This window comes from Sinocyclocheilus rhinocerous, unplaced genomic scaffold (assembly GCF_001515625.1).
Source record: "Sinocyclocheilus rhinocerous isolate Xijiao unplaced genomic scaffold, SAMN03320098_v1.1 scaffold799, whole genome shotgun sequence".
Classification (NCBI taxonomy): Eukaryota; Metazoa; Chordata; class Actinopteri; order Cypriniformes; family Cyprinidae; genus Sinocyclocheilus; species Sinocyclocheilus rhinocerous.
The window spans coordinates 271994-289672 of NW_015636538.1; the positions used below are offsets into that span (position 1 = coordinate 271994).

Here is a 17679-nt window from a genome sequence, read left to right on the forward strand (position 1 = left end):
ACATATATGAGTGTACTGTTTATATTTATTATGTATATATAAATAAACACACATGCATGTATATATTTCAGAAAAATATGTTATGTTTATATATTAAATATATTTATATATAATATAAATTATATTAATATAAATATAGGCATGTAAATACATGTAAATATTTTCAAAATATATACTGTATGTACAGTATGTGTATTTATATATACATAATAAATATACACAGTATGCACACATATATTATGCAATCAAAAACTTTTATTTTGGATGCAATTAATCGCGATTAATCGTTTGACAGCACTAATAAATAATAATAATAAATTGATTTAATTTAATTAACAAAACACTTAATTAAGACAATTAATTATTTAATTATTAATAATTTATATTAGTCATTGACAGATTGAATATTTATTTACATATTAATAATCATATAAATTACAAATAAACCACTAAAGTATATATATTTAAAATAAATTAATTTATAGTGATAAATATGAACAATAATAGATCTTTGAAAACTTAATGAACTTAATGACAAATTACTGAAATTAAAATATTTTAAATATTTTGCATGGCAACCACCACCTGAAACATGTTGTGATCAATGACAAGTTAACTGTCTCTAATGACATTACCCCAAAATAGTATTTTGAATATTAATATTTATTATTGAGATTGAATTATTACTTATTGATATTAGTGATTGATCAATTTAATATCATTTACATATTAATAATCAAATAACTTGTGTATATAAATGATTACATTATATACAATTAAATTATACACATTATAAACAATAAATCAATAACAATAAATATAAATAATCATAAATTAATACATTTTACACAAAATATTGAAAATATTTTGCCAAGCAAACATCACCTGAAATATGTTCTGATCAGTCAAAGGTTAACTACATCTTATAAAAACAGTATCCAAAAATAGTATTTTGAAAGTGAATATTAATTACTGACAATTAATTATATTATTAATAACTGATATTAGTCATTGACAGATTAAATACTAACATTTATTTACATATTAATATAATATAAATTACAAATGTAAATTACTAAAATATATACATTTAAGATATTAAATAATAATAAATGAATAACACTACACATAAATAATTGTATAATGAATAAATAATAAATTATATAAATGTAAATACTGCTTTATTATAAATTATATAAATGTAAAGGTTATTGTAATAATTTTATATTGATCATTTTAGTCGTGTGAACCATCATAAAACAGATTTAAGTAGAAAAATCTAATTGGGCACTTTGGCTTGTGTTGTGAATATAATTTTCTTCTCATTTTGACCTGCGTAGCATCCCGACACACGCTGATGGCGTTGGCAGGCGCATCCAGGTGGCAAAACATGGTACAGCCACTGATAGTGCTGACCCTGGTCATCTTCTCCATCTCAAGCTGCAAAATCAAGAGAAAGAGAGCAAACAGAGGTGGAAACACAAAGAAAGAGAAGAGATCTAGCTAAAACAGTTCCTTCTCTGGCCAGCAGGTGGAGGACAGATTCATCAATATGAATGAACATCTCATGGTGGCGATGTTACGAGGTGCATTTATATCTCCAGCAATTAAAGTCAAAACATACAGTAATAAAGGGAGAGGTTCACTCTTACTCTTTGTGTCCAAAGCCCGTTCTGTTGAGTTTATTTTTTTAAATAACCTTTCTCTTGCTCATTCACTGACTCCACACCAAAACCTATGAGAAAATGAAGCCAGAAACAGCAAACACATTTTATTGTGTTTATTATTTCACAAAAAATAAATTATATATATATTATTCATTATAGATCATATATGTATAAGTAGATAATTGGATGTTTTTCCAAACAGTTTATTGTGTTAGAAGCACAAACATCTAAGGGAATTTTAATGCTACTGTTTAATTTAACGCAACACACAATTCAGGTTTTTTTTTTTCATCTCACCGTCTGTGTTTCTCGCTCACAGCTCGAGCTAAAAATTACACCTCGCGTGACAGTCGGTGCGTGACGTCACGCACACCTTCACCCGATCGCGGTTAACATCTTATACAGAATTACACACCGACCTGCAGAACACAAACAAGGCAGCAACAGAACAGCAGAAAACATAGCAGCAAAAAATAAATTAAAATAAATGAAATAAATAAATGAAATGTAAAAGTGATATCAGCAACAACAACAACAAAAAATAATAATAATAAAAAATAAGTGAAATGTAAAAGTTATATATATATATATATATATATATATATATATAATTTTGTCTATAGATAGACAAATAGGTACAATATAGACAATAGATTTTATTGCTAATATTATTATTATATATATTAGTAGAGTGCATGTTGTGTAAATATTTTATCTGCTGCTGACTGCGGTCAGCCAGTAATTTCACTGCAATATCAGTTTATAAATACTGTTTTCTCATTAACATTAGGAAAAAGAGCGCATGACTTTGTTATTATAATGCACAGAAATACCAGTTAAATGTAATGATTTTATGTAAGTGTTTTGAACAATTCATATTCACCTCAAGCATACTGGGCGATTGGTGCTTCGAGAATCGAGATTATAAAAATGTAATACATTTTGCAACACAATGATATTACAGCTGTATCTTATTATGCATGGAATATTATATGTAGTAAATATGCGTAAGTTTGAGTTTCGGAGCTCGTGGCAGTCACTTGCCACAACAAAAGTGCCACACTGCTTTAAAAACAGCTCAGTAAGTTACAGCAGTAATAACTCATGCAGCACGAGTCAGTAATACAGCCTTCGAACATGAATGTTCAACTGTAATATGAGTTTAGATATCGCTGAAATAACCGCGCAGAACTTACCCTTTTAAAAACAAATGCGCCCGTTCATGAGAAGCGGATGTAGAATCATTGTATACGTTCGCGGCTGACGTCACCTCCGGTCGCTTGGCGCGCTGCTTCAGTCAGGCCGCAGGAGAGCTGCACAATCTGTTCACATAACGCCTTTAAAAATTCACACAAAAGAATATTTGTCATAACACATGCCGGTATGATAATATGCTGTGATGTCGCTTGCTACATTTGTTTGTTAATGTTATGAACTCTGTGTTTGCATTATCGCTCTCTCTCCGTCAGTCATGTCTGTGAACGAGAGCCTGTATAACTGTGAAGATCCTGCTGTGTGGAGAGCAGTTCATGGAAAATACTGGAGTGTAGTAGAAGCCAAGTCAGCTGTGAAGGGGAAGACATCAGGAAAACTCTTACAACTGGACAGATGGTTTGAGTTCTTACAAGCACACACTTGAAATTACAATATTGCAAAAAAATGTATACATTTAAAACAGCACGTTATGTAAGTTATTTGATTAAATTCGAAATAAAATAAATGTAAACAATTATTGTAGTAATGTTAGTTAATTTTTGCTTACTCGTCAAAATTAGCCATTACCATGCAGTTTAACACAACTCTACATGCAGCATTGTGTCTATTTGATATGTGAACAACTACAAAAATATTCAAGGTCTCTCACAAATTAATACATAATGTGTGTTTTTATGTTCATCATTGTATCTACATCAGGATAGGATTGAATATGAATAATAATAATATAACAAATGTAAATATAAAATACTATAAATACTAAAATTATAGTTAAAATAAATTACAAATATAAATGATAAATGATAAAAATAAAATATATAGAATCATAAATTACAAATATAAATACTAAAATGTATTTATAAAATAAATATTGAAATATTGTTAAATTATATACATTTAAAATTAATGTATTAATTGTATCCTTTTTATATTTTTTGCCTACTCATCATAATTAACCATAAACTTGCAAATTGACAAAACCTTAAATGCAGTTTCACTAGCATTTCCTTTATTTGATATGAGCCACGTTTAAACACCCAAAATGTGTTTTTATGATCATTACTGTATTTGTATCAGAATAGAATTGAATATTAATTTATATATTAATAATTATAAATGACTCAAATTTAAAAACACAATAAACTACAGAAATTAAAATATTATTAAATTGTGAATTATATAAATAATAACATTTTTAAAAATCACATGAACACGAAAAATATGTATGTATTTGAGTTCTCACAAACACATTTTATGTTCATTGTTGTTTTTGCATCAGAATAGAATACAGTTGTAGATGTAGTAAGTCTTCTGTCAGGTTTCAGGAGGAGCTGCCGGCAGCGATCTCAGCCCGATCCGAGCGTTCCCTCACACACGCTGAGCTCGTCAACATCATGGCGTGGAAACTGACTGTAAGCGCAACAGAAATAGATTCACACACTACGTAATTAACAAGAACCATGATGCCGGAAATAGGCGAGTGACTCACTGGTTGCATGCGGTGACGTTCACGCTTCTGACATCAGATCAGTTGTGCACAAGTGTGTTTCCCTCTTTGATGACTGATGATGGATACTCTCTAACAGAAAGGGAAGTTCAGGCCTCGTTTGCAGCAGCTGATTGGCTCAAACAACGAGGAGGCGGTTCAAAGCTCGACCAGCAAAGCTTTCGGTTTGTTGCCTGACGTCCAAGCGGCGATTGCAGAGCTGTGCAAACTCAAAGGTGTCGGGCCAGCGACGGCATCAGGTACACACACACCCATCAAATCATACATGCATGCAATAACTGTATTAATATGCATCTAAACTGTCTCTATCAGCCGTGTTGGCAGCCGGAGCTCCGGGTGAAGTGGCCTTCATGTCTGATGAAGCTGTGGAGAGCATCGCTGAGCTCAGACCGGTCGAGTACACGGCCAAACATTATGCACTTTTCCTCCAGAAAATACTGAACAAATCATCCCAGCTTAATAAAGGTAAGAGATTTAAGATGCATGTTCAGCTTAAGTGTTCTTCATGGGGATCTGACTGCGATGTCTGCTGTCTCAGCGGCCGGCCAGCGGGACTGGACTCCTCACAGGGTGGAGCAGTGTTTATGGGCCTGGGCCGTGGCCAATCAGATTCAGCCATCATTATTACAGGAGTTCAGTCTGATGGATGCAACACACACTTCTCTGGCCAATCAGAAGCCAGAGAAGAGGAAGACAGCTGATGAAGAGCCCTCGAAGAGACAGAAGACGGAGAGATCCTGAAGAGCAGCACTTCTGTGTTATTATCTGAATAATATTATATTCAGCACTTTCCTTTGCAAAAGTATGTCTTTTTGAGATATTACTCCAAGATCACAAAATGCACTTCACAATTGCTTTTCTGAATTTGTAATTATGTATAACTGTTTTAATAAAGCAATAAAACCTTTGCAAAGATTACAACCATTTAAGTGTTTTCTCTAATGTTTGGATTAGGAATTTCATATATATATATATATATATATATATACAGGTGCATCTCAAAAAATTAGAATATGGCCATTATTGTGGTTTCAAAGAACAAGAGATACCCGGAATTTATACTGTAGGGATGGTCATTTAATGACACTCAAATGTAAATATTCTAATATTTTAATATATTTAATACTGCATTTTTTTACTTTCATGAGCTGTAAGCTGTAATAATCAAAATGAAAACAAAACTTTTGTAATGTTTTACATGTAATGAATCTAGAATATATGAAGGTTTCACTTTTTGAAATAAGTTACAAAAAAAAAAAAAACATTTTCACAATATTCAAATTTTTTGAGATGCACCTGTGTATATATATATATATATGCTCAAGAAACATTTCTGATTATTATCAGTGTTTGTGCTGCTTCATATTTTTGTGGAAACTGTGATAACCCAAACTTTTGAATGGTAGTTTAAGTAACTTTTGAATGGTAGTTGCATTAAATTGAAAGAGTGACAGTAAAGACATTTATAATGTTACAAAAGATTTTATTTCAAATAAATGCTGTTCCTTGAACTTTCTATTCTTCAAAGAATCTGGGGGAAAAAATGTTAAGCAGCACAACTGTTTTCAATGCTGATGTATACAAAATACATATAAATCAAATTTAATGATTAATTTAAATTTCTAGACTGCTGCATGGCCAATTTGTAAAAAAAAAAATTTAATATTTGAATTAAAAATATATACATATTCTTTAATTTATAAGAAACTAATAATATGGTTTTAAAATTTGCAAACAATATTGTCAGCAGCGATATTCTTGTGGAAAGCGCATCGACATATAGCGCCGTTGCGCTGCAGGCGTCCCGAGTTCGAATCCCGGCTTGTGGACCTTTCCCAATCCCACCCCCTCTCTCTTTCCCACTTTACTTCCAGTCCTTACACGGTCCTATCTAAAGACAAAATTGGCAAAAACAAATCTTTAAAAAAAAAAAAATTGGCAAACCACACATAATTGATTGCATCATATAATAATTGCTGTTAATAGTGTTCATCGTCTGTTTGATTACGTCTTTAATTGATTTTTCCGTACATTTCTGCCATATGTACATGCTTACCACTGATAAGCTACCACTAAATATTGTAGAAACTTAATTTGCTGTAAAGTTGCTTTGCAATGATTTGTATCGTGAAAAGCGCTGTACAAATAAACCTGAATTGAATTGAAAACTTGAACATAAAGCAAGAAATAATGAAAATATATCCACGTACATAATATTAGCCTAAGGTGACCAAACAACAGTCTCTGAAGGTTAAGCAGCACATCCTGATAATTTGTTGAAATAGAACAAAGTTTTGTTCAAGAGGAGTTTCATACTTTGCACCCCATCGGTGGAAAGTGTTACTGTGGGCACTGACACACACTCACACATCTCCTCACAGTATGGTCTTTATTTCATACAGCTGAGAAATGAAAGCAAACACAAAACCATACAAAATAAAACTACATCAAATTGCCTCAGGTCCCAATATTTCAGAAGTACAACACATCATGAAATGATAAAGAATTTGATAGAAACTATCAATATTTACATCTCTTTTTTTATCATCATCTGATCAAGAGAAAACTATTAGCATTATATTATATTTTCAGCTTTAGCTTCTTTTTTGTAAACAGAATCTTTTACTGCAACGAGTCGTCATCTCGTCTTTTGGCACCATTTTGAAATCTGTAAATGAACTACGATTCTCAGTAGGACTACAATTGTGGCGGCGACACAGAGGATCTCACTGGAAGGCAGCGATGAGCTCAAAGCAACACTTGCAACCTACACCTACAACATCATGGAGAAAATAATCGCACGACACCGCAATCTGTGCTGATTGGCCAGCTACTGATGTTAAGCATGAGATTCGAGAGCAGCTATTGGCTGGGACGTAATGTGGGCGGGATTAAGGGGGAGGTCCTTGGTAAATGGGTTTGTTCCCAGTTTTAAGTGGATTGACTGAGTACACTTCTTCACCCAGGGTATGTTTGGAGTGGCATACTACCATACTACCCATACTAGTTTTGCAGTATGCATACTGGTATATTATGCAAATGTTTAGTATAAATGGCATACGTGGATGATTTATTGGTAACATTTACAGCATACAACAGAGTACACTATTTAAAAAAACGTATCCCACGATGCAATGCGCTCGACCTTGCATTCTGAAACAGAGTTGTTATTGTTAACTAAAACTATTAAAAATTGTTTTTGTAAATTGAAATACTGTTGATATAAAAAAAAATGTAAATAACATGAAAAATTTTAAATTGCTTTGGCAACTCAGTTGAACTGCTAAAACAACTGAAATAAAACTGAATAAATAAATAAATATATAAAAATATTTATATAAAAAAGACAAACTTAAAAATAAAAAAAACTTTATTTTAAAAATGTTTTCTTGGCAACTAACAAATAAAATAAGTTGAAGTATTAAAATGACAATGGCAAAACTAAAATATAAACATAAATATAAAAAAATATAATAATAAAAATGAGAAAAGTATATAAAATAAATAAGTTGAAGTACTAAGATGACTAAAGCTAAAACTGAAATAAAAACTGAAATATAAAAAAGCAGAGGAAAAATGGCAAAAGCCATAAATAACTTTAAAAAAAAAAAAAAATGAAAATTGAAAATATAAAAATAAAAGCTATTTCAAAATATTAATAAATACTCTAATAGTATATATATAATACTAAAATAGCAGTTGTGAAAATAAATTAACCACATGATCAACTTTTAACATTTAGTTTGTCTTATTTGAATGCTACAAGATTTCATTTTACTTTGTTTTTTCTCAAAATTGGATTAAAATTGAAAGAACTATTTCAAACATGATAAATATATGCCATTTGCTGAATTAATCAGCGATGTCACATGATCATCTTGTATACTACTGTTAGAAACATTTAGAATTGCAAAATGCATACCGTTTCACATTATATTTAAAAAATATATATTAGGCAGTATACAGTATAAACGGCAAAGTATGCAGTAAGTATGCTAGTATTCCACTCCGAACACAACCCAACTTTTTTAGACCGAGGTTCAGTGTTTCCCACACTCACATACCGCAAAAATACACACACAGACTACAGTATGTGTGCTTATAACAGTCTGAAAACCAACAATGGTCATACAACACATTAAAGCATGTTTCTCTCTCTCACACACACACACACACACACACACACACTTCCATCCATTTGATGAGTGTTCAAAAAAATCATACATCCATCATTCACTGCTCTCTCTCCATTTTCCTTCATTTTATCAGCTATTTGTCCCATCTTTCTCACCTCATTAATCACATATTCCAATATGGTTTTTAGCTTTTTATAACATTTCTCTCTCTCTTTCTCACTGTTTATACGCGTGTCTAATAAATATTCATCAGCGTTTCATTTTTCACCTGTCTAAAAGCGCCAGCCAGCTTAATATTACAGGAACTCTATAAAGTCCACTTTTTTGGATGCTGGATCAGAACATTTAAAGTCAACCTGAAACCAAAATCGATGATTTACTTTATTACTACTGAAATGTATTCACCAAGCCTTTGTTTTTTTGCCAATTCTCCTCAAATATACTTTTTTTTTACCTGAAAAGTGTCACATTATGGCAGTAAAATGGGTTGTGAGTGCCATTTCATGCTGACTTTAAAATATTCAAATAACTTACATGTTTGTTACATAAGCGTGACCTTTGGGCACAGCTGAATTTATTTATGAAACATTTGTATTGTTAATATTCTTTGCTTTGCTTCCAGCACCTTCTATTTCTGTGGGTGTAAATGCATTTCATTTCGGGTTTTGCATCATCATCATCATCATCACATCTCTTGGTTTAAGATGATCTTTACAGACGCCACAATCCAACACCGATAGCCACTCTGAATAAATATAAATGTAGGACTATGGCATAAAAATCCACAACATTAAACTGACACACGGTCAAGCTTTTCGAAAATGAAAAGAAATCAACTCAGAACAGCAATCTTATACACATCTTTCCTTTAGCAATTCAATTAATTCCCTTTAATTATCTTTTAGCAGCTTAGCAAATGATAACTTGGCACTACTGAATTTTGTAATATTTAGGGGTCATAAAATGCTCATCTTTTGCAGTCTTTTCTCGAGGATTTTGAGTTGTATTTTTCAAACCCAGTCATAATCATTATTATATTAAGACAACCTTCACTGAAAATGTAGGCAGACGAAATTTTACCGTGACTGGAGTTGCAACACATTCGGTATTGGTGGTCGTGACACTGGTTTCTATGTCAAAAGCATCTTTAATCACGTTACGGCAGTTACCATAACAACTGCAATACTGAAGTAATGATTAGTGTGTGGCTTGTAAACTCCTGACTCTCACTGGCTTGTGTTTGTGTGTTCACTGGAACATTTTTTCAAAGGTCAAGATGAAGGGTCAGATATTCAGTCTGTTCCAAACCAAGTGAGCTCCCTTCTAAAGCCGCATCATAACAGAAATGGAGCCTGATTTGAAATGCGCTACAAAAACGTAATTCATTCAATAGAGTACTTACAAGACAATACTCTAATAAGCATAAAAATATTAGGTACTCCATTTTTAAGTAGATCAAAAGGGATCAAAAATTAATTTTATTCAGCAAGGATGCATTCGACTGATGAAAAATGACAGTAAAATTTTTTTAAAAGTTGAATAAATGCAGTTTTTTACTTTCTATTTATCAAAAAATCTCAAAAAAAAAAAATGTAATGGTTTCCACAAATTTACCAAATTTTCATCATTGATAATAATCAGAAATTTTTCTTGATCAGCAAATCAGCATATTAGAATGATTTCTGAAGGATCATGTGACACTGAAGACTGGAGTAATGATGCTGAAAATTCAGCTTTGATCACAGAAATAAATTATATTTTAAAATATATTCAAATAGAAAAGTTTTTTTTTAAAATTGTAATAATATTTCACATTTTTACTTGTATTTTAAATGCAGCCTTGATGAGTATAAGAGACGTCTTTCAAAAACATTTTTTAAAAAGCGTACTTTTGAATAGTAGTGCATATTTATAAACATTTTTGGAATTTTTGGAGCTTGTTGCAATACATTCTGGAATTGCTTTTTTGAAAATTCTGTGTTCATATTTGGCAAAAAGGCAGCACCTATTACATGCTGCCCACATAGAAAGCCCACTATGATTTGGAACAGAGTTAATGTTTCTGTTTACTGCTGAGGAACAAAGTAAAGCATGAAACAGCTTCAGAAACAAACTTTTTGCCCTTTGAAACAAGTTTTACCTGGTTTCACCGAATCCAATCCGTAATTATCCAAAAACAAACCGCATCAAATGACATCAACATCAACTCCCTACCTCACTGAGGACTTTGCCGTGTCTTCAAGTGTAAGGCTTTGTTTTTAGTCAGCGAGATTCCTGGCGTTTCATCTACTACGGATGGTATCTGTAATGCATAACAGGCTTAGATGAGGCAGTCAAATCAAAACAATACAGAAAGGCATCATGAACGAGCCTCGGGCTGAAACAAATCTGATGTACGCGTGTGTGTGTGTGTGTGTGTGTGTGTGTGTGTGTGTGTGCATGTTTCGAGTGTACGACGTACTGACGGTCTGTTCAAATAAACTCGCCGGACCCTTGTGCTGCCTCCGAGTGTTCATTAAAAATACCACGCCATTTGTGTTTGCTGCTTCTGTATGGAATATGAGTATGCGTTATCGTTTCACACCACTGAAATCCTTCCTTCCGGTTTTTACGTCCGTGTCTCCGCTGCTGGTCGAGCGGAGTAGATTGAGGTCGGACCTGTGTCGGACAGGGGGGCGTGGCTTTTTGGGGTCACCAGAGGGGGGCGTGTCATCAGGGAGGGGGCGGGATCTGTATCCCGAGCAGCTCGTAAGCGAAAATGTTCCAGAAGATGGCGAAGAGGAGGAAGGTGATGAAGGAGAAGATGAGGACCCACCAGGAGCACTGTTTATGCAGAGATTCCTCATAGCTCCGCAAGATCAGCAGCCCCATGCTGATGCCCACCACTGCGCCCGACAGATGAGCCATGAAACTGGGCTGCGGTCCGGAGGAGGGGAGGGGTGGGGAGAAACGCAGCCATACGGCACGGCCCACCTCTGAACTCACTGCCAAAGACGGAGAAAGAGATTGGCAGATGTTTGGAATAGCATACTACTCTACTACTTATACTACTTCTGGAATATGTCATTTTTTGTATGCATGGAATACTAGATAAAAAGTGCGTTGCAAAAGATGCAATGTGTTCCATTTTTTATATATCGGCAATTGTTTTTTATTAAAAATGTAATTAGATTTTTTTATTTAATTGAAAAAATATTAACATTTCTAACATTTAATTAGATCAGTTTAAAAATGCAAAACAACCATGTTTATTTTTCAGATAACTGGAGACAAACACATTGAATTAAAAATTGATGAGGTTGAGTAATATTGTAGCATACAGTTGTTTGAAATCATTGCATATTGCACATATAATACTATTTTTTTTTTTTAAGTATGCAGTATCTAGTATATACTCAGTCTACTATATTCTAGTCTTGCATTCTGAATATAGCAAATGAAAAAACACAATAGTACACAGTAGCGTGCTAGTATGCTGTTGTGAATTCAGCCACAGCCTATTTACTAAAGTATGAGAACGGCAATAACTAGTTACTTACTGCAAACAAGTGCAAGAATCATCCGTAGCAATTTGTATGGACACTTCATACCGGCCCAGTTCTGAAACACAAACATATGCATGTTAAAAGGCATAATGAAGACTTTTACAAAGTCAGCATAATGAAAATTCACTCAATCTATTTTGTAAATACATCTTATTGATCTTACTGTATTCATCCATGCATGTATTTTTTATTTTTTTTTACATTGAAATGTTTAATAAAAAGTATAAATTAAGCAAATCTGGAGATTCTGGAAAATTAAAATAAATGTCTGGAGATTTATGCTGGACTTCTGATTTAAAAGCTAAAATGTAAAGCTAATGTGAAATGCCATCAGTGTTGTTATTGCTATCTAAAACTAAAAAGATAACTGATATAAAGTTATCTAAAAAGATAAGATTTAAAATAAAATAAAAAATATTAAATGAAACGTACGCTTAGATCTAAAAGTTAGTTTAGGCCGAAGTGCTAAAATTACTAAAATTTAAACAAATATAAATTAAAGCTGAATAGAAATGTTAATAAAAATAATAAAAAGGCACATAATAAAATGACTAAAACTGCCATTTGCAACCTATTTTACTTTCATAATATATTTTTTGGGTAAAATAGAATATCCTTAATGTGTTAAAAAAGACTGTGTTTTCTAAAACAATGATTAAAAATGCTTTAGAAAACTGATTCAGATGTGGAGGAGAGAGCTTTCAGTGCATGGGACGGACATTAGCCGAGCCGAACGACAGAAAGATAGAGATGGCGGATAAAAAACAAAAGAGGAAAACGTCTGTGGAACAAAAGAAGGAAATAAGGCAAGAAGTAGGACCCTCGTAATATCGGATCAGCTTTCCAGCGCTGGAGAGAACTCAAGGAGCGGAAGGCCTGCGATCGGACGCCGAGGTTGCTTTGTTTCTTCTCAATAGGTGAGTAACACCGTGTCTACAACAGCTAAAGTCTGCCTACACTGGACGCGATCAAACGACCGTTGAAAACCCGGTGTAGACACGGTGTAACATTGGTTTTGCTTTGTTTCAGAAATAATCGTTGCCTGGGTTGCGTACGTATGTGTGGGGCGGAGCTATCAAAATAGGGGCGAGACCCTTTTGGGGTAGGGGCGTGTTTGTTTTGGTGATTTCAAATGTCAACATTGGCTACCAGAAATCGCTTACCCCCACCTTTAATAGCTATTTTAGCTATAGAGGATCCAATTAAAATGATTTCCTGTGGTGACTGACAGCGTGTCACTGATGACATCATAGAGCTCAACCTGTACCGAATCCAGAACATTCCTCAAATTCCACACACACAAACTAAAAGGCACTTTAACAGGGAAGAGGAAGAGTTGAGACGCATCCATCAGCACACAGCAGACTCTGAAGAGACTTTCTGACTCTCTGAGGCCTGTTTGTGTCTCTGTGTGCGAGTGATTAGAGACTCTTTGATCTTTAGGGAAGCCGCAATATAAAGCATCCGGAGAGATTTATCCTTCCTCGTTTCTCTATTCCGCTGCCTGAGTTCCCCTTTTCATTCATTCTGACACAAGTCGCCATGGCAGCAGTTAGTTTTGGTTACCATGACAACGTTGGCGAGATGTGCTGAGCAGAGTGCATAGACCCCACCGGACCCGCCCACCACCGGAGCGCGCATATCCGTGATGGACACCGTCAGTGAACCTGAGGAGATACATGGTTAGTCTAGACTAATGACAAAGAGTGAGATAATTTGATATATTTTGTCCTGCAAATCCCCCACGAAGCATGTGACAAAGCCCCGCCCACAAGTAGTGACTCCATTTGAAATTATGACATCATGTGAACTGATACATTTAAAATTCTACCGTGATACATTGTTTCCTGCGACTCTCATTCTGTGCAAAGACCTTTGTGGCGTGCAACATTAAAACACTTGTGTACACACTGTACGTTTGCTGATTTCAGACAGCCTCTATTGAGTAAAATTGCCCAATAGAGAAAATTGACAGGCAAATTTAATCATAATATAATTGCCTCATAATGACATGAGAGGGTCCTCGCATAGGGACCTGTACACCACTGATGCATGCCTGCATTTTCGGATGATTTGAAGCTTAATTGAGAGTGTCTAACTGTCTTACATGCCTTAAAAATAATTTAATAAAACCTAAATTTAAGTTTTTATAAGGATTTTATTAATAAAATATTTATATATATTTGTATATATGTGTGTGTGTGTGTATATATATATATATATATATACACACACAAAATTGTAATTTTTTGTAATAAAATAAATGTAATTAAATTCTAATTATCTATCTTAATCTAATTCTTATTTGAATAAATTTAATAAATTTAATTTGATTTTATTAACTTATTTTTAATTTAATAAATTAAATAAATGTAATTTTATTTAATTTACTGAATTGATTCCTTTAATTTAATAAATGTAATAAATGAAATATTATTGGATTTATTCATTTTTACTTTTTATTTATGTTTTATTTGTATTTTTTTATTTAATTGTGTATTTAATAAATGTAATTTAAATTATATACAATTTTAATTAACTTTATTGAATGTATTCATGTTTAATTTAATTTGATTTAATTTAATTATAATTTTTCCCCTGTAGGTAGTTTATTAATAAATCATGAAGAATGTTATGATAACAAAAGGTGTTTTAATTTTACTCAAATTTATATGTTTCATCAAATGTATTTAATTTACATTTTTAATTTCCAATTTAAATTACAGAATTTACATACAGCTCAGGAGGCATGATTTAGTCTTTATTGTGTTATTTTTATATAATACTAAAAATTAACACATTAAAATGACGTGTAATATATATATATATATGCACATAAACCCCTCCTGACCTGTATTTCTGCATTACTGCCATCACTATTGTCGACCCATTTAATGAATACAATAAAGGTAATTAATAGTTGTCATGTAATTATAGGATACAGAGCTGCTCTGTGCTGCAGTCTAAATGTGTTCTATAGAAACTACTTTCTGAGATTTTATTTAAACCGACTGCTATTTGCCTGTGCAAAACTTGCAGTCAGGATGCCAGGCTGTTCTGAGTGGTTTGTAGGGTGTTGTAGGTGCTCGTTAGGTGGCCAACCCAAGTGGACTTTAATTTAATACAGAACATTCAAACTCACAGCGGCACAAAACACATTGAGTAGAGCTAATTCTGTACTCTAAACTAAAATCTCACAGGAAAGCGAACATGCATGCAAAATACAGCAGAAGCAGGTGAGATAACTGAATATTGGCATATCCTCTGTGTGTGTGTGTGTGACAGATTGTCTATACGGTGCGTTACACACTGAGCTGTGCTGTGCTCAGCACTCTTACTCCAACACCGTCTTCATCATTCTGCTCTTTTTATGTTACATTTTCTCAATACTCTTTCTACACGCACGTCCTCCACCCTCTCACTCTATTTCTCACGTTTTTTATCTCTTTTTTGCATATTCTATTTTCTCCTTCTTTTAATTTCCATCTCATGTTCTGCGTCCTCAGCATGGACACTTTCCTTTAAAGATGTCAAAATGCTGACAAGTTGCAGCATCCAGTACATTTTGAGTAAATATGATACAACATAAGTGTTCATTTAATTTCAGCCTATTTCTGTCCATGTCATTTGCAAGAGTTAAGTTGTATTGTGTTACATCATGGCTACTTGATTCCGTTTCCTGAACTGGAGGGCATCGTCCTGCAGGGGTTTGGCATGAACTCTAATTAAACAGACCTGAGCCAGCTAATCAAGGTCTTCAGGATTATTTAATAATTACAGACAAGTGTGTTTGATTAGGCTTTGAATTCAGCAGAACGCGGTTCAAATTTAAAAGCACTGTATATCATCTATGTATCTCCTATTTCACACAAACATACACATGACAAAACAAGTCTTTATGAACGAGACATTGACTCCATACAAAATGTTTAGTTTTTTTCAAATTAATACATTTTTTAAATAATTTTTAAAAATGTATTCCTTTTATTTAATTTTTTTAATAAGTTTAATTTTATTGAATTTATTAATTTTATTTTGATTTAATTTAATAATGATCAATGAACATTTTGTCAGAACCTCTAGTGAATTACATGTTATTTTGTTTAGTTGTCTAATGTTTTTCCTTCAGAATCATAGGAGAATCACAATCTCTATTTAACAATAAATAAAAATAATAAAAATTGAGATTCTGAATTTATCCAGAATCATGCAGCTCTAATATATCCACACACACACACACACATCAAAATAATAAACTGAAATAAATAAATTTATTACAATTATTTAATAAAAAATGTTTTTTATTAAATAAGAATTTTACTTTAAACATTTAAAAATATATTTTTAAATATTACTATGTAAAAAAAATAAAACAACAAATTTATTTTAAATTAAAGAATTTACATACAGGTCAGGAGGGATGATTAAATGTGTATATTCATTTTATTTTTTTATGTAATCTCCAAAATGATATATATAAATAATTAAATACACTTGCCCTGAAGACCTTGATTAGCTGTTTCGGCTGTGTTTAATTAGGGTTGGAGTGAAGCTCTTAAGGACGTGGCCCTCTAGGAATGGAATAGCCCTGATAGAGGACAATATATATCTCTGTTTTATAATAAGAAGAACATAGCTAGCATTAAAATGTAAATGTATTCTATTACACTACACACAGTCTCCAGAGGTGGTATATTTGCAGCTTTGGTGTCTTTTGTCACAAGAGAGAGATGGTGTGTGTGTGTGTGTGTGTGTGTGAATAATTCAGAGATTATTGATTAGGTCATTGCCCACTGGTGACATGTCCATCATAAATATGAGCACATTCTCCTGGTGAACTTGTCACAGTGCAAGGATGGCCAGCTGTATGCGGACACACAAGCACTAACTCACCAGCGACGACTCCTGCCATATACAGCAGACTGATCCTCAGGATCCCATGAACCATCTCCAGAGGAACTCCAATCATCAGCTGGAGAAGAGCGTTGAAACCCAACTGCTCTAATCTACACACACACACACACACATCCAGAATGTAAAACATCAGCTGCGGCTACAGGTCTGTACAGCTAAATTTAGACAAAGGAACACTATGAAATTCTCATCAGCCTTAGAAGTCGAAGTCAAACTTTTTTCTCTCATCTTAAAAGAGCCTAAACTTGCTAAAACGCTTACAAAACACATAAAGGCCTTACAGAAATCCCAGACAGATTAAACCTGTTGTAATGAATTGATTGCACATTGAAAAGCATCTCAATATGAAAGATGATTGAAGCAGAGGGGCTGAAAAATGGTTTTGCTGACATCATTTGATAAGCAAAGTCATTTCAGAGGTGGAGTATTTTATTGCATTTTGATAAAAGATGACAAGGACAACCTGTTTTCTTTAAAATAAACGAATCGTGCACAATAAGACCAGGAACATGCACGAAGAAATATGTTCGCATTTGACTTTAAAGGGGTCATATGATGTTGCTAAAAAGAACATTATTTTGTGTATTTAGTGTAATGAAATGTGTTTATGCGGTTTAAGGTTAAAAAAACACATTATTTTCCACATACTGTACATTATTGTTTCTCCTCTATGCCCCGCCTTTCTGAAACGCGTC

The 17679-nt window shown here is 33.1% G+C and overlaps 3 protein-coding genes across 7 annotated transcripts in view; 1 reads left to right on the plus strand and 2 right to left on the minus strand.

The window, feature by feature from the left end:
* Window positions 1-17679, minus strand: part of LOC107747855 (WD repeat-containing protein 24) — a 31498-nt gene that overhangs the window by 11981 nt on the left and 1838 nt on the right. For 2 of the 3 annotated variants that reach the window (XM_016562466.1, XM_016562464.1), the window contains exons 1-4: window positions 2864-2914; window positions 1965-2086; window positions 1653-1735; window positions 1333-1440 (exon numbers count right to left, since the gene is read on the minus strand). In XM_016562466.1, the coding sequence (XP_016417952.1) occupies window positions 1333-1434 (102 nt within the window). In that variant the 5' untranslated portion in view covers window positions 1435-1440; window positions 1653-1735; window positions 1965-2086; window positions 2864-2914. Of the gene's footprint in view, window positions 1-1332; window positions 1441-1652; window positions 1736-1964; window positions 2087-2550; window positions 2730-2863; window positions 2915-17679 lie in introns of those variants that run through there. The other variant, XM_016562465.1, reaches the window with a different exon arrangement.
* Window positions 2924-17038, plus strand: LOC107747858 (uncharacterized). Of its 2 annotated transcripts, XM_016562471.1 has the most exons (7): window positions 2924-3048; window positions 3137-3278; window positions 4201-4294; window positions 4469-4628; window positions 4702-4854; window positions 4928-5144; window positions 17027-17038. In XM_016562471.1, the coding sequence occupies exons 2-6, from the start codon at window positions 3139-3141 to the stop codon at window positions 5128-5130; spliced, it is 750 nt and encodes a 249-aa protein (XP_016417957.1). In that variant the 5' UTR covers window positions 2924-3048; window positions 3137-3138; the 3' UTR covers window positions 5131-5144; window positions 17027-17038. The 2 variants fall into 2 exon arrangements, with proteins under 2 accessions (XP_016417957.1, XP_016417956.1); XM_016562470.1 differs by lacking the exon at window positions 17027-17038 and having other exon boundaries at window positions 4928-5305.
* The window catches only part of LOC107747857 (rhomboid-related protein 1-like), a 20409-nt gene continuing 13417 nt past the window's right edge, over window positions 10688-17679 (minus strand). The window contains exons 5-9 of one of the 2 annotated variants that reach the window (XR_001640843.1): window positions 16964-17076; window positions 13637-13737; window positions 12065-12125; window positions 10987-11509; window positions 10688-10827 (exon numbers count right to left, since the gene is read on the minus strand). Coding sequence is in view for 1 of the 2 variants with exons in the window: in XM_016562469.1 (XP_016417955.1) it covers window positions 11238-11509; window positions 12065-12125; window positions 13637-13737; window positions 16964-17076 (547 nt within the window). In the remaining variant the exon portion in view is untranslated. Of the gene's footprint in view, window positions 11510-12064; window positions 12126-13636; window positions 13738-16963; window positions 17077-17679 lie in introns of both variants that reach the window. The other variant, XM_016562469.1, reaches the window with a different exon arrangement.

Excerpts from the sequence above, each read along its gene's own strand:
- LOC107747858 (XM_016562471.1), top strand. The coding sequence starts at position 3,139 with ATGTCTGTGAACGAGAGCCTGTATAACTGTGAAGATCCTGCTGTGTGG. Across the intron at positions 4,295-4,468 it reads TCATGGCGTGGAAACTGACT|AAAGGGAAGTTCAGGCCTCG; the intron begins GTAAGCGCAACA and ends ACTCTCTAACAG. Across the intron at positions 4,855-4,927 it reads ATCATCCCAGCTTAATAAAG|CGGCCGGCCAGCGGGACTGG; the intron begins GTAAGAGATTTA and ends CTGCTGTCTCAG.